Here is a 27751-nt window from a genome sequence, read left to right as displayed (position 1 = left end):
TTATCTGAAAGGTGGTCCCAAAAAAGTAATATTCACAAAACAACTTGTTGCACAAAACAAGTCATGAATATTCATGACCCTGGAAGTACTGGTGCCAACGATGCGTTAATGTGACGGTGTCAGGATGGAATCAACACCTACATTGTCCTGACTGAATGACAGTTTCGCTAACAACCTAACTACAACTATAGTTGATTTTGCTTCATCTTGTACACCAAATCGACTTATCTAGGAATGAAGGAAAGAAAAGTGGAAAATTAGGCAATTTATCTTGTACGACGCATCGACTTGTACACTGAAAAATACGGTATTTGATGAGAGGCTTGAAGAGCATCTCATGATCCAACCTTGTTGAGTCATTCTGATTAGTCCAGAATGGTAAGGTAGTGCCAAAATTTTTTTAAGGGTCACGATTACTACACCCACCGTTTGCAACAACATAACTTGGTAACACTGCTCAGGCTGGGTTGGAACCATTTTCTCCCTCCTTCTCTCAACCCCTTTCCAGCCCAATCCAACACAAGTGTTAAATAGATAGATGGCCCACTTTTTCATTTCTGATGGTTTGAAAAGCATGGTACATTTACTCAGAAACTTCTTAGCAGAGATATGTGAATGGGGAGAGGGAAGAGACGACGTGATTGTGTGCAAGTCCGACAAAAAACAAAAACCTGAAAATGTACCTGTGCTTGACAGAATCTTTTCGCAGTAAGAAATTATTCTGAGGGACAGAGGGGATCTCCTCGAAGCAGATCGTTCCACGTAGAGCTGCTGACCTTTCTTTTCCAGTGGACTTGCTTGTTGAACTGCAAAAAAAAAAAAAAAAAAGAAGAAGTTATTTTCACTTGGCATGTGGGATACTTCTAAAAATACCATGCAAGTCAGTGCAATGCCGGTATTAAAAAGGATTACAAAAAATTTATTAATTTAGGGATTCCAAATGAACATGATCTTTGGCACGGCAGAACAAACGAGGCAAGTTGTTCCTTAATAGATAATGAGCTAATTAAATAATTTAATGTACAAGACATGCTGAACACAATTCCGAACATAAAAGACTATATTTTCCTCTTAAGCGGTGTACACACGTACGTACACATGTACACGCACGCTCACACACACACACACACACACACACACACACACACACACACACACACACACACACACACACACACACACACACACACACACACACACACACACACACACACGCAGCACGGAAAGTATAAAAAGCAATTAACATGTCATAGAATTAGATCTGGTGTAACTATGAAGTAGGATTTGACGCGCATGTGTCAACGGATATGCATTTGCCAATGTCAGATGTCAACCCATTGTTGTGCTTGATTTAAATTAAAGGTCACACAAAAAATTAAAGGTCACATGAGAGAGAGTGGGAGAGAGAGTGGGAGAGAGACAGAGACAGAGAGACAGAGAGAGAGACAGAGAGAGAGACAGAGAGAGAAAGACAGATAAGTGGAAGAGACAACCTCAGATGCTTCTAACTCAAATTATTGGCTGCAAAATGATTTTCAAAGTATGCTTGGTCTTTGAACTTTGACCTGTTCAATCTAAAATTGAATCAGTTCATATTTGTATTACAGTTTATAGTAATGTGTGCCGGTGCGTACCCTGGTTTAGAATAGGTACACTGTATCCTTGCGTCATCGTAAGAGGCGACTAAAAGGGTTGGCGTCAGGAAGGGCATCCGGCCATAAAACATTGTCTCAAAAAGGGAACCATGACAATTACAACCACATATGGGCAGGGTACAGCCAGAAGTACCCCGTGAGGGACCTCACTCCCTCTCGTCAAAAATTAAGGTGGGGAACCAGATCTGCTGAGAAGAGGCAACCAAACAAAAAGGCTAAAATGTGTAACAACAATGAAGGAAGGGCGAGAGGCATTGATGAGGTGTGTATGGAAATGATAATTGCAGCGGGAGAAGTCAGAGTCAGGTGGACGAGGAGGTTGTTGAATGACAGTGTTCTATTGTGTCGTTTCTGGAGGAGTGGAGGACAGGGTTAATTCTGCGCATATAGAAGGGGACGGGAGATGTTCAAGATCCGGGGAAGTACAGGGGCATCTGGACGGGTGGATAAGGAAGAGTGTGAGAAGGAGATCGGAGAAGAGCAGTAGAGGTTTAGAGAGGGTAGGGGAATGACAGATGGGATGTTCGCACTGAGACAGCTAGTGGAGAAGAGGTTGGAGCTGCAAGGTAAAATGGCATCAATCTCCACCCGTGCAGCCCCGTCATGAGCTTCAAGAACTATGGGGTCACCAACTGCAGGGTTGAAGGATAAAATAGAGGGAGACTTGGACAAATAAGGGAAGTGAGGAAAGGGGGTTAGGGGAAGATGCATGGGGTGGAAAAGATGGATACAGAAGCAAACTCAGGAAGGAAGAACAGGAAATTTTGAAGCAAGAGGGATTGAGGGTGGGGGAGGGGTGGGTGGGTGAGAATGAGTGGGGGGACGAGGGAGGGGAGCGAGGTTTAATAGAGGGAGAAAAAAATCATGGGTTTGGATCGGGAAGATCTGAGATGTTGGTGAACAGCTGCCTTGAAGACCTGAAGGGAAAAAACAGGTTGAAGAGAATCTGGTAGTTGGTTTCACAGGCAAGTAAAAAGAGGAACGAATGAGTGGAGGTGAGCAGTGATTCAGGATTTTGGGAGTTTCAGCAGAAGTAGGGTGATGGTGGACCGTGTGTGCCCTGCAGAAACCTGGGCATGGGGGACGATGACAAAGCATGGAAAGAGCAGAGAGTGCAAGATCACAATCAAGATGGTAGACGACCACCGACATGTCTGCGATGGGAAAGTGATAGGCCCATGGCCTCCGCTTCATTGTGGGAGATTCCAATGATCTTAAAGACCTTGGTTTCCACGGCGTCAAGCTGAGCAAGGTGAGTGGCAGGGGAGCCAGCACAGAGGGGAGAGCAGTATTCCATCAAGCTGCGGATGAAAGCCTTGGACGAGACGAAGGATGCCCAGTCGGTGACTGGCTTTGGAGGCCAACTTTGAAATGCGGTTTAACTGTTTTTTTCCTGTAAAAGTAATTTGACAATGCTTATAAACAGCAATTAATTATTAGGAGCTGTACCATACTCCTTGGTGTTGGCAAAGCAGTTTCTTGGCAAGAGTTATGCTGGGGGGCTGGCTATTGCCTTCCCAGTAGACAGTAAACATAGTAACTTGGAATTTGGCCAAGGTGCCAGACATAGTTCCCCTACTCTTCACAAAGGACACCGTGGGATCATTAACATGTACCAATGTGGCAAAGAGGACAGCCATCTTTAATGTCCAGCCAAGGGACAGCACAGACAGTGATGCTGGCCATATCTGTGAAGCACCAGGATGACAGTTTATAGCTGGCTGAGGATATAAACCCCAGCTCAATGGCTCAGAGGCGAGTGTGTATAACTCCTCGAAGCTATCATGCCACCTCGAATTAACTAACATAAAGTCCCAATTATACAAAAACAGCATACCTTGATGAGGATTGGCGCAAGGACCGCTCCCCAGAGCCTTTCCGGGTAAACTTGGAGCGTTTCTCGTATATTGAACTTGCTCGTCTCTTCTTACGTTTCCACCTGCAGTTATCACTCTTCCTGCTGATGTCACTGCTGTTTCCACAGCAACTCCTCTTGCTGCAAATGCTCCTGCTCCTGCTTGCTCTACAGTACGAGTCTCTCCGATGAGAAAAATCATCGTTTACTGCATGCAGAAAACAAATAAAATTTAATCACCATGTATTTAACAAATGTTCTCCCTCTTCATTTACCATAATCACCTCAACCTACAACACAAAATTGAAAGAACAGTTCGTCTTATCGACTTGAGGGGTGTTATACTTCTGCTATACCTATTAATGCCCCATTTTTTTGTAAACAACGTCATGGCTCACAGAGGAACTAAAACACAGAACAAGGAGATCAGTGGTCTCTCATGCAATGAAGCTGATTCTGAGGGCCCTTCACTCACCGCAGGCAGGTTTGGTGGTATTTCACTTTCACAGGCAGGTTTCATTCACTCACGCAAAATCGAATAAGTTCATCTTTACATTATTATACATACCTGCACCAAATTTTACTTGGATCCCCTCAGCCGTTCTCAAGTTATCGCGGTAATGGAAACCTATCACGGATGGACGGACGGACAGCCCAAAAACACAATTCCTCCGACAACTTCGTCGGCAGAGACTAAAAAAAAATTTGAGTGCATCATGCACCAGGAGAGCTTCTGCACTAAAATTTAAAATTCCGAATATAATCACGTTATTAATATTGTCTTGAGCTGTGAATTTTCTTCTTCCTTGCTCTGCTTCAATCCGATAGCCATTTCAAACGCCGCTGGATGAAAATGACAACGCTTATTGAGACATGTGAAATGCATAGCGAGACAAAGCTAGAAATATTCCCATGAGAATACGACCTTCTGTCATTAAAACACAGTACACATAAATGTCACAAACGGCAAATCACAAGCCGAGACCAAATGTCAGCATAATTACCTCCGCCACGAAGGTGGGCCAACTGTTAGTCAGTAAATATTATCTATCTATAATTCCAGTAATCTCTGTCTGTACGTTTGTACGTCTGTTTGTCTGTGACCGCTGTTTCTCGACAACCACGGGTCCGATATACTTTTAACTTGCCAGGTATATTGCTGGGGACCCGAGGATGTGCCTTTTCAAGGTTTCATATTAATCGGACAATTACTTACCGAGCTATGTCCAAAAAACGATTCAACCAATCAGAGAGCAGCGAACTATCGCGTGTGCCGAACGTGGCGGACACACTCTGCCTCGGATGGCACATTTGAGAGCGTATTCATTTATTTCACGTTTGCAAACTATGTTGGCGTTAAACTATGTTTTAAAACTAATAAAAACGAATTTGCGATTCATTCGCTTTCCTGCGCGTTTGTGCACGCGATGGCGATTTCTTTACCAAACTCCGGAAGCCGTTCGCTTTGGACCAAACCATTTCATGTAAATAGAGGGGGGGGATATAATTTTAGATATAGATATAGTACGGGCAATGCCCTAGTATCTCAAAAGGTAGAGGATGAATTCTAATGAAATTTGGTGGATAGGTTGGTTGTGTGACAAAGAAGAATTGAGTCAATTTCGGTGAACATACGGATCTGAGAATTTTTGAAGTGATTCTTCACCTTTGAGAGATGGGGCCAAAATCGATATACAGCATAGCATGCGTGATGTTTGAAAAAGTTGTGGACGAATTATGACAAAACTAGGTGGATGAGCTGGTTAGGTGACGAGAACAATTCAATAAGATTTTAGTTAAGGTCCGGATGCAGATGCGGCCAATCAAAACAACAACAACAACAGGCATTTTAAGGCCATTTTCCCTGCAAGAGCAGGGGTTAGCCTTGCGGGCCCCATGACAATCTTCTCCATTTTGCCCTATTTTCTGCATCTCCCCTTGTTAACCCCCTTGCCGCATTTCTTCTTCCACCACCTTTAGCCAAGTCTTTCTCGGTCTTCCCCATCCTCTACTTCCTTCTACATTCATTTCATTACATTCTGGATAATAAACTGGACTTTCTCTGTCTCACTGAAACCTGGCAACAACCTCTGGACTACTTCTCACTCAACCTCACTACACCCAATGGATATTCTTACATCAATAAACCACGCTCGGAGGGCCGAGATGGTGGAATTGCCGTAATTCACCGACAAGACATCAAGACCAGCCTCATCTCCATCTAATTTGCTCCATCATTTGAACACCTGGCTTTTAAACTCTCTGGTCTCACACACAGTCAGTCATGGCTGTCGTCTACCGCCCTCCCAAACCACACCCACCATTCCTGTCTGACGTCTCCTACTTTCTGACCCAGCTCTGTTCCCTCTCCCCCTCAATCCTCCTCCTCGGTGATTTCAATATCCACATGGACTCCACTGACTCCACAATAACCACTGACTTCACTGATTTACTCACCTGCTTTAACCTCACTCAACATATCAACTTTCCTACCCATAACCGTGGGCACATTCTGGACCTTGTCTGCTCTACTGGATTAATTTTGCACCATCTCTCTGGCTCCGACCTCACCCTCTCTGACCACTTAGCCATCACTATGACCATCAACATCCCCACCCCAGCACCAAGGCATTATCGCACTATCAACTTCCGTAAGGTAAACGTTCTTTCACCAACCTCATTCTCATCCACCCTCTCTGAAAAACTGTCCATTTCTCCTTTCGTTGACCTCCACACCCCTTCTGACCTCACTGACTACTACAACCACACTCTCTCCTCCTGCCTTGACCAGCTTGCGCCTATGAAAACCAAAACAGTTTCTTTCACCCATTCTGCTCCCTGGTTTACCCCTGAACTCCGCCTGATGAAAACTCGTGCTCGCCAACTTGAAAGACTCCGCAATAAAACAGGTCTCACAAATAACTCCCAAGCCTACAAGGAGCACCTACAACACTACAAAGATGGCCTCTCCCACGCCCGCTCTGCCTACTACTCTCAAATTATCCACTCTGGCTCCGGAAACCCAAAAGCACTCTTCTCTACAATAAAAAAACTCCTCAGCCCCCTGAACACCACCACCCAGTCATTCACAGTAGACAACTGCATCTCCTTCCTTTCATTCTTCCAATGCAAAATTGACAACATCTACAACAGCTTAACCACCACCGCACCCACTCCCCCTCAAACCACCTGCCCCCCCCTTATCCTGCCAACCCCTGTCTCAATTCTCCCCAGTCTCCCCTACTGACCTCTCTGAACTCCTCATAGGAATGAAAACTGCCACCTGCACTCTTGACCCCATCCCCTCCAGCTTTGTCAAGGCCTCCCTTCCTGCTCTCTCTCCACTTATCACTGTAACAATAAACTCCTCCCTGTCTACAGGCATCATCCCACCATCCCTCAAAATTGCTGCTGTTACCCCCATTCTGAAAAAACATGGACTCAACCCTGACACCCTAAATAACTTCAGACCCATCTCCAACCTACCCTTTCTGTCAAAAGTTTTGGAACGCGCTGTAGCCACTCAACTCAAACATCACCTCTCTGCCAATAAACTGTATGAAACATTCCAATCCGGATTCCGCTCCAACCACAGTACTGAAACTGCTCTCCTCAAAATCACCAACGACCTTCTCCTCTCCTCTGACGCTGGCAACCTCAACATTCTCATCCTCCTCGACCTCAGCGCCGCCTTTGACACCATCCTCCTCACCCGACTTGAAACCACCTTTAACATTACCGGCACTGCCCTCTCTTGGATCAAATCATACCTCTCTGACAGACGCCAGTTCATCTCCATCAATAACTGCAAATCCCCCACTGCTCCCCTCCCCCAAGGTGTCCCCCAAGGTTCAGTTCTTGCCCCCCTCCTCTTCATCCTGTACCTGTCTCCCCCTTGGTCACTTAATCCGCCGTCATGGTCTCCAATTCCACTGCTTCGCCGATGACATCCAGCTTTTCATCTCCACCAGGTCCATCTCCACCGCCACCCACTCTATCCTGACAAACTGCATCACTGAAATAAAATCCTGGCTTCAAATCAACTTCCTCAAACTTAACTATGATAAATCTGAAATAATCATCATTGGCCCAAAAACGCTCACCAAATCCACCCATAACTTTGCCCTCAACATCGACGGTTTCCCAGTATCCACCTCCCCTCATATCCGGAATCTTGGCCTCATCTTTGACCAAACCCTCTCCTTTGACAAATACACTAAACAGATCACAAAGACAGCCTTCTTTCACCTGAAAAACATCGCCCGTCTCCGTCCATCCCTCTCCTCCACGCTGCAGAAACCCTCATCCACGCCTTCATCACCTCCCGTCTGGACTACTGCAACAGCCTCCTCTATGGTTCACCCTCAATAATCACCAATAAACTCCAATACATTCAGAACTCCGCTGCCCGTCTACTCACCCATTCCCGGACCCGTGACCACATCACCCTCGTCCTTTACAAGCTTCACTGGCTCCCCATCCCCCAGAGAATCCAGTACAAAATCCTCCTCTTGACCTACAAAGCCCTCCATAACCTGGCCCCATCCTACCTGGCTGACCTCCTCTCCAGACACACTCCCACCGCAACCTACGCTCTGCTGGTACAAACCTCCTGATCCCCCCCCATCCGGACCAAATTCAGATCCTGGGGGGACAGGGCCTTCTCCATCGCTGCTCCCACCCTCTGGAACTCACTACCTCACACCATCAGAGACTCCTCCTCACTCACCACATTCAAAACATCACTCAAGACCCACCTGTTCAACACTGCATTCAACATTTAACCCACAGCATTTAACCCCTGACTATCTCTTCTCCTTCTCCTTCCTTTTGCTTTGATTATTTACCGATTGATTTTTGTCTTTTTGCACTTGTTTTTTGTACTCTGTCAAAGCGTCTTTGGGCTTCTTGAAAAGCGCTATATAAAATAAATGTATTATTATTATTATTATTATTATTATTATTATTTCCATTACTCTTCTCAACCAGTCAATTTCATCCTTCCTCAACACATGACCAAACCATCGCAAACTGCTTCTCTTCACAGCATCCATCACAGGCTCCATTCCAATCATCTTTCGCAATTCATCATTTGTCTTCGTCTCTCTCACAACGATACTCTACACATCCACCGAACCATTCGCATTTCCACCCTTTCCAGCCTTCGTTGCTGCTCTACGTTCATTACCCATGTCTCGCTCCCATAAATCATAACACTTCCAACACATGGAGCATACACCTTTCCCTTCAACGACACACTCCACTCCTCGTCAGCACGCCACTCAGTTCCCGAAACTTCTTCCACACACATCTCACTCGAGCAACCGTTGCGAGTCTGATCCACCTTCTCCATTCAGCATGTCTCCTAGGTAACAAAATGTTTTCACACCTTCCAGCTCCACGACGTCTCCAAGATCCAACTCAACATTTCCTCTATCGGCAGCTCCCTCTGTGCACACCCTTTTTTCTTTTTTTTTGTATACAGAGTCGAGGCTCGTGAAAGAGCTAACATTTATCAAACAAACAAATCAAACAAACAAGCAAACAAAGTATATAAAAAGGGGAGCGGTCGACAAGATGGGGAGAGAAGGGGAGGAAGCACACAAACACAACATTTGAGAGCAGGGAGATGTGTGGAATGGAGAGGGCTTGGGGGGAGGAGGCATGGGAAGGGGGGGGGGGGGGGGGGAAGGCAGGATAGGTATAAAACGCAAGGACACCAAGGACCAAGGACACCTCACACTTGAATGTAGCTGCCAAACTGGTTAATGACCGTCTCAGACCACGACATTTTTGATGAACCCACTCAGCGCAAATAGTACATTGAATGGAGTTCACTCCGACACCCTTCCTGCACACAGCACACGGCCACTTCCCAGTTCTTTCCACCTCCCCACATGCTTTACCACTTGCCATCACCTTCATCTTTCCGATATTCACCTTCAGACCTTTTGTCTCCACACATTCCCTTCCACTTGTTCATCTTCTCCTTCAGTACATCCATACTCTCCGCAATCAACACCAGACGATCATCTGCACACAACAACTCCCACGGTAAACCCTCCTTTACGTTCCGAGCCAGCACCTCCATCACAGCTACAAATAGTAGTGGACTTAGCACCGAGCACAGATGCACTCCCACCGTCACCTCAAACTCACCACAGCTCCCGTCCTTCGTCCTTACAGCTGTGCGCGCTCTCTCGTACATTGCCATCACTACTCTGATCAACCATTCCTCGAATCCTAAATTCCTCAATGTGCATGTCACTACTTTGCGTGGAAACCAATCGAATGCTTTCTCCAGATCAACAAACCCAAGAAACAACTTCTTCCTCTTCTCCATGTACTTCTCCTGCAACTGCCTTACAATAAAAAGCACGTCTGTCGTTCCTCTTCCTGTCATAAATCCAAACTGCATTTCGTCAATCTTCACTTTCTTCCTTATCCTCCTCTCCAACACCCTTTCCAATACCTTCATTCCATGCTCAAATAACTTTATCGCTCAAGACGAGCCACAGTCCAGAGGGTCACCGTTCCCCTTGTATAGAGGGACAAGGGTACTCAGTTACCAATCCACTGGAATGCTGCCTTCTTTCACCATCAGATTACAGATCTCTGTCATTCTCTTCACACCTCAACTTCCTTCTCAGTTATGTTCTCTGCCGGTCCTAAAACTGGGTTACTCTCCATGTTGCCGTCCCGTTCATTCTCTGCATTCAACAACATTTCCAAATATCTCTTCCATCTTCCTTTAATTCCATCTGGGTCCACAACGATTTGTCCCACTTAATCCTTCACGCAACTTACCCCCATCACATCACACCTCTCTTTCGCCACATCTGTTTTGCAATCCTGAATACCGCTCTCTGGCCCTCTTCCAAATCAAAGCGTTCTCCGAACATTTTCCTATATGCCTCCTGCGCCTTTGCTACGTCTTTCTTTGCAGCCTTATAACTTTCATGCTCTGCCTCTTCTGCCCCCGTACCCTTCGCCTTCTGCCACTCCTTGAACTTCTTCCTCTTCTCGTCAATCCTCTTTCCAACTTCATCATCCCACCACCATGTTTCCGAGTGCCTTGGTGGTCCTTTTGTCCATCCACAAACCTCACCAACAGCTCCCAACAGACTATCTTTCATTGACATCCAACCACTTTCACGCTCAACCACAACATCCTCCACCATACTCAGCCTTTCTTTTAATGCCTCCCTCACTGTTACCTCTTTCAACCTTCATTCTCAGTTGGTACTTCACTCGCCGAGCTCTCCTCACACCATTCTCCCTTATGTCGCAGACAACCAAGTGGTGCTGTGAAACAGCCTCCTCCCCCGGGGTCACCTTTGTGTCCCGGAGGTGCCCCCTATCTCACCTACGCACCATCAGGTAGTCAACGGTTGCCGTCGACCCACCTGACATGTATGTAACAAGCTTATTATCCCCTTTCTGGAACTGAGTATTACAAATCAACAAATCAGCTCCATCAGCAAACTCCAAAATCCTTTCACCTTCTCCATTCCTCACACCATATCCGTAACCCCCATGATCTCCCTCAAAACCATCTATACTCCTTCCCACACGTCCATTTAGGACTCCTCCTACCACAACAACTTCCTCATCTTTCATGTTTCACCTTAGTCAAAAATTCATCACTCTGTCATCGTCCCTGCATTCCAGGTCCCAACCCTCAGAAACCGATCTCCATGTGGGGCATCAGACGTTTCATTGTCATAAATGGAGTGATTTCCACCCTTGCTTCGATCGGGTTCCCCACCTTGATTTTTGACGAGAGGAGGTGAGGACCCCCACGGGCGAACTTCGGGCTGTACTCTGCCCATATGTAATTGTAATTTTCATGGTGTCACCTATGAGTGGGACTCAAAAAGTAAACTGTTCAGCCTGGTGGAGGTATGCACTCTTCAGCTTGTGATTTCGAGGTTTTTAGAATCAACTTAATATCTTACTCGTGGGTGCTCCCATCATCCAGGCAGGAGTGCCCTTCTCGGCGGGCAATGTGCTGTGGCACAAATAATCCAAATAATAAGAGAAATCCCCGAAATTTTTTTATTTTTATTTTGAAAGTAAAAAAAAAAAAAAAAAAAAAAAAAAAAAATACAAAAGGCTTTGTAGAAAACCAAAGTAGCGACACCGTCAGTATACCCTGAAAAATTGGTGTGGATTAGCCCAATGGTCTCAGAGTAGTTACAGAACAAATAGACAAACATTCATCACTGTTTTATATATTAGAAAGTAGTGAAAAATTATTCAAAAGGAAACGTTGCTCAAAAAGCAACTATAAATGGATCTCTCGTTAATCAAAAAGCAATACATATATTTTGAATATTGATCGAGTCACACAGATGAGGCCGCAAAAACAAACACCCACCAACCATCCCACCATCTCCCCTCACCAACACCTCCAAAAAAGTGAAAAAGACAGGGAAGTACTTCTCTACTTGACAATCCATTACGATCAAGCTACAAAACAACACCATACAGACTCTAATTGAAATGCTACCTTTGAGTGTGGTGAGGAATTCTCCACAGCATACGATGCGAATGTCTGCATAAGGCAGGCTGCTGGCATTTGTCTTTTGATTCTCAATGTCTTTCACCAACTCTTGCCCAGACACTACATGGCCAAACACAACATGCTCCCTGCAGAACACACAATTGGACAAGAAATTGTTTTTGCAGAAATGATAAAAAAAAAAAAAATTAATTCGCTCCATTATCATAAATATTCATCAATAAAAGTTCAAATTCAACCCGTGATGAGATCCCCACACGTGTCTCTTCAGCCAAATCAGAATTAGCCACATTAACCCTGTAATGCTATCTTCGTGACCAGTACAGGTAGGGAAGTAATGGCAAACTTCAAACCTCTCTAGAGTACAGCCAGCCATGTTTCATCAAGCTGTGGATTTAACATAAAGATGTACCAACGGGCCAGTAATTGTTGATCATCGTGCTCTGTTGTTGCAAATAAAGTTGAAATTTTGTTTAAGGCACCAATGGTGGAATTCCTTTTCCTGGGGCAAGGTTACGTGCCCAACTCTGTACATCTGTCGGCAGTTGAGGCATGACAAGTCAATAGCCAGTCCGCAATACTTTCAGATCGGGCTGATTGTGCAGACATTTGTTATTGTCATGATGACATATGAAGGTGTAAAAATCACCATCCTGCAGCCTCCATTATGTGACTGCCCATTCACCCAGCATGGGTGGTTTGAAACACACAGACTTTGGAAGGACCACCTCAGACATGTTGTCTGAGGTGGTCCTTCCAAAGTCAGAGAGAGTCAGAGAGACTATGAGGCACTATGAGTCAGAGACGTGCCAGAGACGTGTCTGACACAAAGTCAGAGAGTCAGAGAGACTATGACGCACTATGTGCACAAGATGTCATTGTCATACTCACAGCTGACAAATTGCTCTGACACCATTGAGTTGGACCAACATGTTTATAATGGAAACATAATTACCTTGCTCTCGGATACAACCACTTACCAGCAAACTACTTTGAATCCAACCAGATCTGAGGAAAGGAAATTGAATGAGTCACTTGCGAAGCTTAAGTCAGCCCGAAATTTTGTCTGACATGGAATATCGTCGTTTGCACAGTAGAGAAAATGAATAGAGGGCAAATTGACTTCTCAAAATTTACAAGCACGGCGTCCCATTTCATATAATCGTTTTGTATGTTAATGCAACATCCAAGAGTCTGTCACAGTTTATCACGCACACACAATTTTTTCACCAATTTGTAATTTCTATTGCAAGTACTATAATCCCACAAAATGCCCAGCATATCAATCTCGATGAAAATTAAAAGAATAGTTTTACACCAAGAGGAGAATTCTTGGAGAGAAATATCACACAAAGCAGGTGTTTCCAGATGTGGCATTCAAGCAAATACAGAAGCATAACGAGGCCAGAGAGGTTAAAGATGAAAAGTGGATTGGAAGGCCAAATAAAATCAGCAAAACAGATGAGCAATACTTAAAAATAAGTTCCTTAATAAATGTATATTAAAAAAATCAAAAGCTAAACGTACACAGGAACTGGCAGAAACATTTTGGGTTCAAATGAACTCCATCTACTGTCAGAAGGGCTTTTATCAAAAGTGGGCACCATGGGTGAGTTGCTGTCAAAAAGCCCTTTCCGTGTAAACGTAACAAAACCAAAAGACTGAAACATGCCCAAGAACATCAAAGTTGGGATGCTAATCAGTGGGGAAAGATTCTCTGGAGTGACAAGTCTAAGTTTGAATTTTTTGGAAGAATTTTTTATTTTTGACTATTCGCGGACAATCTCTTGTGTGCCGATTTAGTTATCGCAGGGTTTAATTTTGACCAATCACCGATTTTCAACTGAGCTGTGACAGTTTAGTCTTTTCTCGATCGAGATCGAGTTGTGACATATCTCGCACCCCGAGCCTTTTGTTGTTTCTCATGCACCGTTAATAATGACACTGAAGTGTAAAACGACAGAGAAAAGAGATTATTGTTAACAATTTCGACTTCGCACATTATAATTTGACTTTACAAATACAATTGTAAATCAGCGGTGCTGCTATGTTGTAGGTGGTAATTGAAACATGCAGCACATATAGTCCTGTATTCTACCTATCTCTGCGTCAATACTGCGTTGGGTGTAATCTTCCATGTAATCGTAATCTATTCCTTTGTTTTTGGTTATTATTGCTCTTAATGATTTTTAACCATGGTCCCAAGAGGAAATCTGTTGCTCGTGGTAAAGCAAGTGCAAAAAAGTCGAGGAAAGTGATGTCGTTGACTCTGAAAGTGAAGGTTTTGGATAAGCTAGGTTGAGGCAAGAGTGCATTTATTTTATTTATTTGCCGGTTTCAGAGCTGCAGAATTATAAAAAAACGAGAGCAATTTGACTGCGTCGCCAATATACCTCCGCCTAAGTCCATGCCCCTAACAATGGATAGATGCCCTCGTTGACTGTACTAAAAATAAACAAGTTTGATTTAAATCTCTTCAGCTGTTCTCAAGTATCACATTTTTACCAGACAGGACAGGTTTCACATCGATCGGTGAAGCGTTTTTGGAGAAGGTTTTTTTTAAATTTCGTCTTTCAAGCTAATATGGCTGCCAAACCATGTGACATATGACATCAGAAATGTACACTCTGCATAAGTATGGATAGGTGACTACGTTTGTGAAGTTTTGTGTTGATCGGATATGGTTCATTTTTCTGTCCAAGATGGCTGCCAAACTACGTGACCTACGATGACATCATTTTCAAAGTATATGCAGTAATGTTGTTAGGTGACATTGGTATGGTTTCACATCGATAGGGTAAGTGGTTTCTGAGATATAATTATTTAATATTTTCCTTCAATATTTAACGTGGTCACGTGATGGAAATGAATATAGGAGGAAGTAGAGGATGGGGAAGACCGAGAAGGACTTGGCTAAAGGTGGTGGAAGAAGAAATGCGGGCAAGTGGGTTAACGAGGGGAGATGCAGAAAATAGGGCAAAATGGAGAAGATCGTCATGGGGACTGCAAGGCTAACCCCCGCTCTAGCAGGGAAAATGGCCTTAAAATGCCTGTTGTTTTGTTGTACAAGTCAAGTGGTTTGGCAGCCATCTTGGATACAAAAACGAACCTTATCAGATCAACATGAAACTTCAGAAACGTGATCCCCTACACATACATATGCAGAGTGATGGCATCTACCCGTTGTGGGACTATGCGGAGGCATATTGGCGACACAGTCGCATTGTTATAGTTTTTTTTTTTTTCATTTGGCGGCTGGGGCCCTTTTTAGTCTGAGCAATCCATAACTCTAGGTTTGGAAATAATAACTCTAAGGAGCCTAAACAAAGTATAGACGTAAACATGTACCGTGGTAGTAGGAGAGGGTAACTGTATCATGACCAAGAGGCCTTTGCCTTATTCTTGCATTAATTTAGCCTTTATGCTGCTTTAGACTCAACTGCAAAATAATCTGGAGGAATTCCCATGATTTATTGCCTTTTGCTGCCTTGGGAAAACACCATGTATGTACATAGCAGCTTGAGCATTATTACATGTTATCATGGAGTTTTTTTTCCAATGCCACTTCCAAACACAACAGTAACAACAATAATGATGATAGCGTAATAATAATATTAATAATAATAATCTTCTATATATAATGTCACAAGTGTTTGTACATATGTATGTCTACTCTAAACCCATTAGATAGACAGCTGGCCTGATGCCATCCGCAATTGTAACCTGAAAAAAAATATCATACGTCCACAATTTTGCTGCGGTGTATATTTGTAAGCCTAAGACACCTTCGGAAGCATCATATTCACAATCGCCAGGCTATCCCTATAAATTTCCCGTTTAGTGTAAAACAACCTAAGCGAGTGTGATTGGAATAATCTGAGCTATATAACCACGATGTAGTATATATGCGCATAAGTAGTATGCATGTTTTTGCTTCATGTACATAATCCAGGATTTTTTTCTGGGTATGATCGAGGCAGCGGGCTGTTGCATATACACTGCCCAAATAAAGAGATGTGTCAGAAGAGCGTGTTTCACACTTGGAACAAGATTACCGATAGGGTGGGTACTCTGCTCGTAATAGTAATAATAATTGGCTATAATAATAAGGATAACAACATGACGCTTTGGGTGTTTCTCAGGTACAAATATAGAAAAAAATCTTAAGTTTCATCGAGCTGTATTCAATTTCTTCTTTCATTAAACATTCTTCTGTGAAGTTGATGAGCACTACCAGTCAAAAGTTTCGATTCTTTACTGGTGGACTTCACACATAAAAGTGTACTCAAAATTTTGACTGTTAGTGTAATCTACATTGACCAAGTTAGACAGCAGAGGTGGTTGACATGATAAACATAAAGGAAGATAAGTGTCCTTCACATTTCAGAAGGTAAAGCATCTCTGAATATAAAAAGTACCCCATCGCTGCGTGGGGGAGTGGGGGAGTGTGTGTGTGTGTGTGTGGCAACTTTTTTTTACCATTTGAGCTTTTGTCATTAAATTTTCAACAAAGCTTTATTACGAGAATATGGAGAAGACAAATTAATAATATGGTCAAAGCTCAGCATCACATAAAATTGTCAATTGTCATCCAATTGACCTGAAATTTTAAGAATTTGCATATTGGGACAATTAATTGGTTCACAAATCAAAAGCTAGAAAAAGATTGTTTATAGATCAAAAGGTCAAAGTTGCATAAAATCATCAATTTTCATCAGGTTGACATTAAATTTGAGCAAGGTTTGCATATTGGGTCGCTGAAGCCTGTTGCTTTTGAGGTAAAAAGTTCAAGGTTACCTAAAGTTGTCGATTTTTATTGTATTTTCTTTTAGCTGGTTTTGTCATGTTTAGCATGCGGAAGAAGTCTGAATGCAAAGCGGACGCGGACGGGCTCTGCATTTTCAGATGCTTTCTAGTTAGTCATTGTATAGGGTAATACAACTACTACCACCACTCGTTTAAGACCATTTTCTTGTATTAGTGGGTTTGGGCTCACCAAGTTATTGTGTAAGCAAAGATAATATACAACCTCAAGGAAAAAAGGTTCATCAAATGGCTATTTTCAATATCCGAGAGCACTCGGTAATAGATCATGTGAGAATAAATTCAAAAGCAATGTACATTAACTACTCACCCATCCAAGTGTGGTGCTGGCTTTGTGGTTCTTTTGCAGGAAAAAGCATGAGGAAGGGCAAAATAAAAGGAGGGGAAAAAGAAACAATGCATAATACTAACAAAAATAAAAGAACCTTTTCAGCTCTTCATAAAACCAGAAAACAAGCACAATAACACCAAGAACATTTTTTTTTTAACCGTTCAATACTTATTCAATATATAAAAGAACTTCCTTTTTAATACTATCTCGGCTCAAACAAGGTGAAAGATGGCAAAAAATACACCATACTGACGACAATTGGGTAAGTGGAGGACTTACCCAATTGACTGAATAGTGTATTTTGTGTAATGGTTGGAGCATTTGCCCAAGGTCTGGGCGGTCAGTGGTTCAAACTATGGCCAATAGTCAGTAATGCTTGTACATTGAAAGCAGATATGTCACCAAACTATGTGGCATAATGGTTAGAGAGTCCACTCTGAGTTTGGTAGGTCGGTGGTTCGAACCTTGGCCAAGTCATGCCAAAGACTTTTAAAATGGTAATTGATGCTCAGCATTTAAAAAGGATAGAGCATGGCCACACACCACCGTAGGTTAGCAACCATTACGCAGACTGGATGAAACTATTGGCCTCCCCCTGTGTTAATTTCCTTGTAAGGGAACTCATAAGCAGATGTGATAAGCAAGGGAATGAATGGAATGAATGGACTGAAAAGGAGAGGAAATACACGAACATTCAAGGAAGAGAGTGGAGTTTGACTGGAGCACACAGAATTTACGAAAGATTGAAAATCTGTTCCACCCGGAATCAATCCCTTGATAAAAACCAACTTCCTTTTTAAGGAATTGAACATGCATAAATCCATGAAAAGGCAAATGAGCACTGAAATAAAGTTGTTGGGCACCAGAAAGCTTTTTCTTTCATGCAACGGAAATGGCACGCTTATAGTCATAGGGCAAAAAAGTAGCAAGTGAAGATTGAACATTCTGAGAAGCAATCACACAAAAAGGTCAAGGAAAAAAAAAGATATGAAAACCTAATTTTAGCTTCAGGAAAAGACAGGTGAAAATCTGCCTCCACTGCATTCCACATGATATTTATTTGTAAAAAGGTACGAGTTATTATTCCCACGACTGCTCTATTGATTGAAAAAAACATTTTTTGAGGAAATAGAGCTGGCAGGCAACCAGAATGATCCTTTAAATATTGCACTCTGTATTTCAGAAATGACCTGCTCATAGAGATTTCAGAATTTTGAGCATTTTAGAGTGGATATTCATGTCAAAAATTTTTTGCATCGTACAAATCCTTCAAATTATACATTTATTGGGCCCACTAAGCAATGCTTCATGTCAAGGAAAAGCTTCCCAGTAATAGTCAAATTGACCTGCTTGTTGATGCGAGGCATTAGTGAGAGAATGCCAGGGCGGTACTTCACCATATAATAGGTATCTTTGTATTTAAATAATATCTGTATTCAAAAAACATCTGCTAAAAGAAAAGCACGACATTACAAATTGGTTGATTGATTGTGTATAAATCTTGCAAAAAGGCCTAATGTGGTTTTAGCAAATATCCTTTTAAAAAGATCATCTCTACATGAATACAGCCAGACCCAGATATTCATGGACCATGGTCCCAACATTCGCGGACCCCATGTGTTCACAGTTGATAAAATGTCACCAGTTTCTACATTTGTGGCCCTGCGATTGTATTCGGGAGTGCAAAAAATATTTCCATTTGGGACCGCGAGTGATTATTTCATTATATATCTGTTGTTTAGTTTTAAGTCTTAAGATTCCTTTAGTATGATTCAACATGCTGCCCTGTTTCCTAGCAACCACTGAAAATGGTTTAAAATACCATGATACTGTTTAAAATACCTTTAATCCATGCAATATATCGTTTTATTGGTAATAAATTAAACATTATGCAATTAAAACTCACCGCCTATCTTCGTTAGCTAATACAGAATACCATATCATCCTTAAAGCTTAAACTCTGAGCTGTTGAAATGGCAGCTATTTCATGGGATCAAGACGCGCTTTGGGAATCACGCAAGACTGAAGCAAAACAAATGGTGCGTTTTCCATAAAGTAGCATGACACTCGTGGCAAAAGAGTGAGCTAACCTTTTGGAAAGGTTGACAGTATTTTTATTTGTAAGCATTTTAATGAAACTGTAATGATGTGCATTCGTGCTCATAAAATATTAAAATTTTCCCTCATGAATCATGAACCGTCAAGAACCGATCCTCCCTTTTCTCACTGAAACATTGCTCCGACCATTCGTGGATTCGACATCCGCAGCATTTTCCAGGAATGTTTTCCCCCATGAATGTCGGGTCTGACTGTACGTACAATGTGGAATCCAGTTTTCTGAAATAGTGGCGCTGCTTAAGCATAATTACATCACAAAGACCAGACTAAATAGACTTTACTTTATAATTCAGTGGAGGCATAAAAAAATCTTGTATATAAAATCTAAGCTCATGGAAGATTGAGGTAACAGAGTAAGACAACACAGTGACAGTGGGAGCAGTTGAACAAGCAAAGGAATGAAGAGAAAATACGAAAAGAGGAGAAAGTGTTATTTAAATTATTTAGTTATTTTCATTAATCATTTAGAAACTTCGTTTATCATCATCATCATCATCATAAAAGGCTAAATGGATTAACAATAGTATATCTACTGTCATTTGCTTCCTTGTTACCTCTGCCCCCAAAGGTGGATGCAGGTTATGTTTTCACCCCTGTCTGTGGGTAGGATATCTCAAAAAATTATTGATGGATTTGAATGAAATTTTGTAGACAGGTTTTGTAGACAGGTGTGCGACAAGGACGAATTGATTAGATTTTGAAGATCCAGATCCGGATTCGGGAATTTTTAGGTGATTCTTCACCTTTACCATTCTTCAAGAAAAGTTTTTAATTTTTGAAGTGATTTTTGAACATTGAGAGATGGGGCCAAAAATGATATGTAGCATGATATTTCAAAAAGTTGTGGATGGTTTATGACAAAACTAGGTAGATGAGTTGGGTAGGTAAGAAGAACAAGCTGATTAGATTTTGTTTAGGGTCCGGATGCAGATCCAGCCTATCAGTGGGTTACAAAACGTAAACTGTTCAGCCTGGCGAAGGTATGCGGTCTACCGAGTGCTGTTCTAGTTACCTCTGCTTTTACTTTTAAAAATCCCTAACTTAGGAAAAAATATAAATTACAAGTAATAATAGAAATTCTGTTCAGATACATTATACAGTACATGGGTTGTACTTACATAAAGAACTGAGAACCGTTGGTATCTTTGCCTCGATTTGCCATAGATAGCAAAAACGCACGGTCATGTTTCAGCTGAAAACATTCATCTGTATAAGGGATTGGTGCAGAATAAAAGAAACACCTTAGCTCATGTGCAAGACTAATTAGCTTGTGTGTCACAATTAAATCATGTCAGGCACAGTAGCATCTCGCTTTATTATCTCTTGTCTGCAATGAAAATCCCAGAAGGTATTTGTATTATTATCAGAATGTTTCTCTCCTTGCCAATACACAGATTGTACTCAAACACAAATTACAAGAAGAAATATAATTTGGCAGGTTTGTAGTAAACCTGTCCTTCTCAGCCTTGGGAATTACTGTCTCCATATTACCTCAGTCCTGCAGGAGAGAGAATAAAATACAAAATCAAAGTACATTTATGAATTAAGGGAATACATATTAGGAAATTATTTTAAGACTATGCTGCAATTATATTTTAGTCTGTAGTGTTTGTCAGCCTTTCTTTACAAATTTAAATGAAAATACAAAAGAGAAGAAAGTTTCTCATAATAATAATAATACCTCGTGAAGAGTTAAAAAAAAGAAAATAAATCTGTTTGTCCATTCCAGCTATGACTGTGCCCCTTTTCCCTTGCAATGAGATATTAAATTAAAGTTTTCAGTTCTACATTCTGTGTGTTGCTCTTACCTTTGGTAATGCAAAGAACATCACTCTATAAAAGAATAAGTTGAGAGTGTTCAGATAAAAAGGGACAACTACAATAATGTGGATCTACACATTGATGCGACTGCAAATGACACAAACCTATAAAGGATTTCAAAAGCAAACAAACAATACAAAACAAACAAAATGAACAAGTTTATAAACCAAAAGTGTTTAAAAAGAATCTGTTAAAAAGGAACCTTGTAAACAACCGACATTGTAAATAAAAGACAACAAATCGAGTACATTTTAGATCTACAAAATTTAGATCTACAACAGAAGACGCATCCAATGGTGCATAAACATGTTTTCCACCCTCACTCAGTTCAGCTCAATTTGCAAATCTTAAAAGTCTTAAAACAAACAGGTTTAAAGACTCAGCACTGCACCCAACCAAGCTACAACATTTATGAATCACATTCCATTATTGGATGGAATTTTGCTTCAAATAGCAGCTTCCATTTTACATTGTTAAAAGGATTTATATAGTGAGAGGTGAAAACATGTAAATCTGTCATTTAAAATGTGTTCCGGGATTTATATGAATTATCTATTTTTAAGGATAACTGAAAAGCGAATTAAGAAGTGAAAAACAGACTATTGTATCCAGCAGAAAATTAATTAGACTCGATTGAGAAAGAAAAGAACGGCTATTTTTCCTCTGAAAATTATTATTTCAACCATTTTTTGCAGCAAAATGACAAACAAAGAACTGATACTTTAGGTCCCACACCTTTTGGGTGATATGAGGAATAGATCTGCATAATATGAAAGCTAAATGTTCAACGGTTTTTGAAATATCGTGTGCACAAGCCAAATTACCGAGACAGTTGCAATGGCAACATAATTCAACCAATCACCACCACGATCTGATCAGGTTTAGATAATGTCATGAATAGATATCTTCAATATGAAAACTGAATGGTCAATGGTTTTTGAAACACCGTGGACAACAAAAGTACATGGACAGATGGTTGGTTGTTCGGTCAGTCGGTCGGATGTCTCCTGTCCCTGACTTTGTCGGAGGGGCGGGAGACAAAAATAAATCGCTACATTCCCTTAAATGTATTTGAGAATACACATGAGAGCTCTTTCATTTTCACTTTCTCACTCCCTCCCTGTGGATGAATTGTTAGTGGAAGAGCAACTACGCTCTGTCGATTACAGTAGGAATCCAGAATTTGACGAACGTACCAGCTTACTGTTTCTGAATGGTACCATGGGATTGTTATGCCCACAAATGTGGACACAAATGAGACAGGACAGCTGACAATATTCTCTCCAAAGGACTATGATGCCGCACGCTCCCTGCGAGTTCCTGGAAGACAGTTTGTACATGGATCCAAATATGTTGGCAATCAAAAATCCAGCCACACTTCAGAAGAGAGAAAGCTACCTCAGAACTATTCATCCATTCTGAGAATGCAATGAGAATTTAGATCTACAACAGTATTCATTTGTCATGGTCAAAAAAACATTGCGATCCCTGCAACATGATGCGGGGTTGAACAAAAAGGACAAGTGGTGCAATCTCTGGACAGACAACAACATTGTGAATAAAGAGCGGGTAAGTGATCTGACAGAAGAGCCTCCAGGTTTCGACATGCCCCGAAACGGTGGTCTGTGCGCAACAGGATCCGTACTCTCCATGCAAGGACATCACAATACCTCCACAAATGGTATTTCAAAGACATCTCAGCATGTGACTTTGGTCACCCAGATCAGGCTATTCATCACGTTGTGAATGAGTATCACCTCTGGAAATTTGATGAAGGATTTAGAGCAAACCACCCCACAACAGACAGTGCTGTGACTTGGCTGTCAAACTTAGACTTAGATCTGTGATAGCCTGAGCTCCCAACTCTGAAAATTGGGTTCTGTTGACAAGATGGCCTCCACTCGTTTTCCATGTTTTAAATGAAATAACATTCCTACATCAGAAAAATCCTACATCCTACCATAAGACCGTGTAGAAAAATTTAGGCCTGCGGACAGCTCCTTCTGGGACAAAATATAAACGAATGTGTTGGAGTGCAATTTTCGGTAATGCTGTTTGAACATGTTCGGTCATAAATTAAAATTGGTAAGGGATAGAAACCTATAGATTGCTCTTTTATCCAGGATAAACATAAAATAGAGAGATGTGTTATCCATTAAGTGAAAGATGAGTTAAATGCTGATATGTACCCAAGTGTATGGTTTGTAAATTCAAATTGCGGAATATAGAAAAAAAAAAATTCAAACGTTTTCTGTGAACATAATTGCTTTTTTTTTTTAAATCTTCAACGAAGTAATATTTATAGATGTGTGTGTTTAGAAGCCATTTATTTTTTACAGAATGTCATTATCTTTTCTCGTTTATCAGTAATAACCGATTTGTTATTGACCCCCATTAGCAGGTAAACAAAGCCTGCTGGTCGAACTATGAACTTTCCAGCACGACTGATGGTGTAGCATGCTTATCAAGTACAAGCATGGATCTGACAATATATCCCACAGGAATACTTTAAAACGTGTAGCAAATGAGGAATATTTTAAAATGAGTCAACATGTGGCTCGAAATGGAATTCTCTCATCTCCTCTTCCTGTCCAGGCTGGAGCTCCTCAAGGCAGTGTTCTGGGCCCTGTGCTTTTTCTGGTTTTCATTATTGATCCCTTTGACTCTCTGGATAAGCCTCTCTATCTTTTTGCTGATGACTCCACTCTCTGATGCTCAATACCTAATCCCTCAGATCGGCAGTCTGCAGCCTCCTCACTCTCTGTAGACCTGGATAAAAATCACAAACTGGTCAAACAAGTGGAACATGTCTTTCAATCCCAACAAATCTCACTATGTCTTTCCAAAAAGACCGTCTGGAGAACCTTCCCATATACTTTCCCAACAATCCTCTCGAATAAGTTCTGTCACTCAAGCTTTTGGGTCTCACTATCTTCCATGATCTTTCCAGGGAAAACCACATTTCCAAGCTGGCCTCCAAAGCCAGTCGCCGACTCAGCATCCTCCGTCGTGCAAAGTCCTTCCTTGGCACACCTGAGCTCCTCACCACATACCAAGCTTTCATCCACAGCTTGATGGAGTACTGCTCTCCCCTCTGGGCTGATGCGCCTGCCTCACACCAATCCTGGCTTCACGTTGTAGAAACCAAGGCTTTTCGGATCATTGGACTCTCCAGCGATGAAGCTGATTCTGAGCTCTGTCCCCCAAATATTCCTGCGGGGTGCACAAAATCTGCCAGCAACCCTCTTTTGGTGAAACTGCCAAAATCAAGACTCTCTGCTCACCTTCACTCTTTTATTCCTCTTTTCTCCCACCTTTGCAACAAACTCCCACACTCTCTTCAATCCCACCCCTCTCTCCAGGTCTCTAAAACAGCTGTTCACCACCATCTCTTATCTTCCCCCATCCAAAACCGTGATCTTTTATATTCCTGTTAATCCACCCCAAATCCACCTCCTTCAGATTCCCTGTTTTCTTTCCTGAAAGTCCTTATAGTGTCCATCTTGTGTATCCCATGTACCCCGCCCCAGCCTTCTCTGTTTCACAGATCTCCTGATGTCCCTGTTCTCTACTGTTGTTGTGCTTCCCTCTCTCTCCCTCTCATCTCCCGCTCCCTTTATTATATGTTCTATGTGTTAGCTGTTTATACAAAAAAAAAAAGAAGAAAAAAAAGGAGTTGGAGGATTTTAATCGCCTCGCATGGCATGGCAACGAGCTCCCCGAGGACGAGTTGGAGGCCATTACCAAACCTCCTCCTGCATTGAAGTTTTTTGAGTTTCCTTGTATTAGCACCAATGAAGAAATGATTGTAAACTCGAGCAAGATTGTGCATGTTTGAATCAGTCCATGATTGCCTCTGGTAGACTGTACCTTTTGCTGCATTGGCACTTGTTGAGTAGATCTGTGGAAATCTATATATCCGGGTTCTTCCCGACATCTTTGTTCTTTGGTCCTTTCACACTTCTTTCTACTTTTTCACATTTCTCTTTATTCATTCATTCATATATTCATTCTTTTCTTTTATCTCTTTTACTATATTTCTCTCTTTCTTTGTCCATCTGTCTACGAATAAGTGAATTCTTGCAGAAAGTCTTCTGTAAGGCTCACTTGACTGTGTCTGGATATGTTTGAGGGTTGTGGAGTAACGGTTGAAACTCGAATGCTATCGGGTCCTCCTGATGACTATCTTTGCTCTTTACTTATTTGGGTTCCTCCTGATGACTAATACAGTACTGTATTTGATTTGCCATTGGGTTGCACAGACTTGAACATAAGGGAGAGCACAGAGGAAAATGTATGTGATATGTAGTATATGTAAAATACGAGTCACTAAGGTATGGACATGTTGAAGTATTCTTGTGCCGATAATGTGGATAACAGAGGAAATTAAAAAGAGCTGGAGACCTCGCGAGATCTTGGAGACGGCGGCAGGGATTTTCGAAGCTCCACACGGTCTCCACGTTTTTCGAAGCTAAGTCTGTTCACAATTGTATTTTGTCGAAACTGTATTTATCTTTCGGTGTGTGAAGTTATTGTGTGCAACTTTGGTTGTTTCTCGGTGTTTATCTTTCATAAATTGATCGTCTGTTTGCCGTGTCGTGTCTTGAGGCCTTGTACAGTGTGCACTGTACAACCTTGAGGCTTTGTTTTTCTCTCAGCGGTCCGTCTTTTGTGATCCAATAACTTTCGTTCTCTGTATTCCCAGTCTTTTCACCCATAGCCTACTTCCTTGTGTAAATCTCAACTCAAAAAAAAAAAAAAAAATTCCCTTCTCTGTTCTCATTCGTTTATTCATTCTTATTCGTTCGTTCGTTCTTCGACCACGTGTTTCTCCCCCATTTCCCCAGATAGTTTTCACTCATTAACCTTCAATGTTTACACTTTCCCCTCAAGTTATGTATTCCGTCATATTTTATAACACCTTTTTCTTCTTCTTCTTTAAAAGGCTGCTTTCGACTTGCTCACCAAATCAATTCATCCCAAAAAAAATATCCATCTCCTATAGTGCCTTTTTTCTACATTCCCTAAACTCTCCTGCACTCCATCCTCCATCCAGCGTCCTTAAACGTATTTTTAACTCGAAGGTCACAAGAAACTCATTTTGCAATAAATGTTCGTTTCCCATAAATCGTACACTTTCAAAAATCCAATCTCACCCCTCCCCTCCAAATCTTCCCCATAACCCCTCCCCTCCAAATCTTCCCCACCACCCCTCCCCTCCAAATCTTCCCCATCACCCATCCCTTTCAAATCTCCCCCCTTGCCCCCTCCCTCCTAAACTACCCCCTCACCCCTCCCCGCCAAGACGCCGCCTCGCCCCTCCCCTCCTAGACTCCTGCCTCACCCCTCCCCTCCAAATCTCCCCCATATCCCATCCCTTTCAAATCCCTCCCCTTGCCCCTTCCCTCCCAAACTCCCCCCTCACCCCTCCCCTTCAAATCTCCCCACCCTCATTGCTTCTCAATTTCCCCCCTCTCACTCCCCCTCCTCAAAGCGTCCTCCCCGCTTCTTCCCCCTTCAAACTCTCACCTCCATCTCCCCCAACCTTCTGCCTCGCTCTTCCCCCTCCTCAAATAACACCTCATTGTGGCTCACCCAATCACCATCAAACCTTTTGTCCGCCCCATCCTTCCCTTTCTCCGAGCTATTCTGAAATCTCTGACACACCTTCAACAGCTCTCCCTACCTCTTCCACCTCCTCCACATCTTACCCTACCCCTCCTCCCCCCTGTTCTGTATCTGATGCTCCCCCTTCCTCTTCATTAACGGTATGGACCTCAAACATCCGGGGCCTTCGTTCAAACTTAACTGATCTCTCCATACAGGTTGCTTCTGTCAAACCAGACGTGATCTGCTTAACAGAAACTTTCCTCCTTTATGATGTCTCTGATTCCATAGTATCTCTCCCGGGCTACTCCCTCCTCCGGTATGATAGACCTGAGCCTCGTCCTGGAGGCGGGGTTGCTATCTTTATCAAAAACTCTCTTCCTCACTCGCCCTGCACTGCACTCTCTCCACCTCACCCCCAGGAATACCTCTGGCTACGGCTTTCCCTTCGCTCCCACCTCTTGTTCATATGTGTGTTGTACCGTCCACCAAACAGTGATGACTCCATCTACATCTCGCTGTCTGATGATATGGACCAACTTCTATCTACTCATCCCAACTCTCTCTTCCTCATATGTGGTGATTTCAACTGTCATCATGCCAGTTGGCTGGGTGTGGGTACCTCTCTCACCAGCCATGGCTCCTCAGCAAAGGACTTCTGCGACTCACTGGGACTGACACAATCTGTCAATTTCCCGACCCGGATCTCAGTCAACGGAACATCTTCTCTTCTGGACTTGGTTATGACTAACTTCCCTGAAAATGTCTGCTGCTCTTCTTCTGCTCCGATCGGATCATCTGATCATGTCCTTGTTAAAGTGGACATCTCTCTGACCATCCTCAGGGAGCCTGCTCAGCGTCGACGAGTCTGGCATTTCACTCAGGCCAACTGGCACGGTCTTCAAGCAGCCATCAATCATCTGGACTGGTCTCCCATCTCTACCACCTCTGACATCAACTCATCCTGGGAATTCTTCCAAAGTAAATTGCTCTCTCTCATGCACAGATTTATCCCA

General features: G+C 42.4%; 1 protein-coding gene across 6 annotated transcripts in view; it reads right to left on the bottom strand.

Moving 5' to 3' along the window:
- LOC137431812 (uncharacterized) overlaps positions 1–27751 on the bottom strand; it is a 164084-nt gene that overhangs the window by 72792 nt on the left and 63541 nt on the right. For 3 of the 6 annotated variants that reach the window (XM_068123534.2, XM_068123537.2, XM_068123538.2), the window contains exons 7-11: positions 20426–20513; positions 17169–17198; positions 12023–12162; positions 3493–3718; positions 684–806 (exon numbers count right to left, since the gene is read on the bottom strand). In XM_068123534.2, the coding sequence (XP_067979635.2) occupies positions 684–806; positions 3493–3718; positions 12023–12162; positions 17169–17198; positions 20426–20513 (607 nt within the window). Of the gene's footprint in view, positions 1–683; positions 807–3492; positions 3719–12022; positions 12163–13014; positions 13043–17168; positions 17199–20425; positions 20514–21115; positions 21141–27751 lie in introns of all 6 variants that reach the window. The other 3 variants (XM_078782523.1, XM_078782521.1, XM_078782522.1) reach the window with 3 other exon arrangements.

The sequence above is a fragment of the Myxine glutinosa genome, chromosome 7, assembly GCF_964187855.1.
Source record: "Myxine glutinosa chromosome 7, kmMyxGlut1.1, whole genome shotgun sequence".
Classification (NCBI taxonomy): domain Eukaryota; kingdom Metazoa; phylum Chordata; class Myxini; order Myxiniformes; family Myxinidae; genus Myxine; species Myxine glutinosa.
The sequence above is the reverse complement of the archived record's forward strand: the minus strand, read 5'-3'. Positions and strand labels throughout refer to the sequence as shown.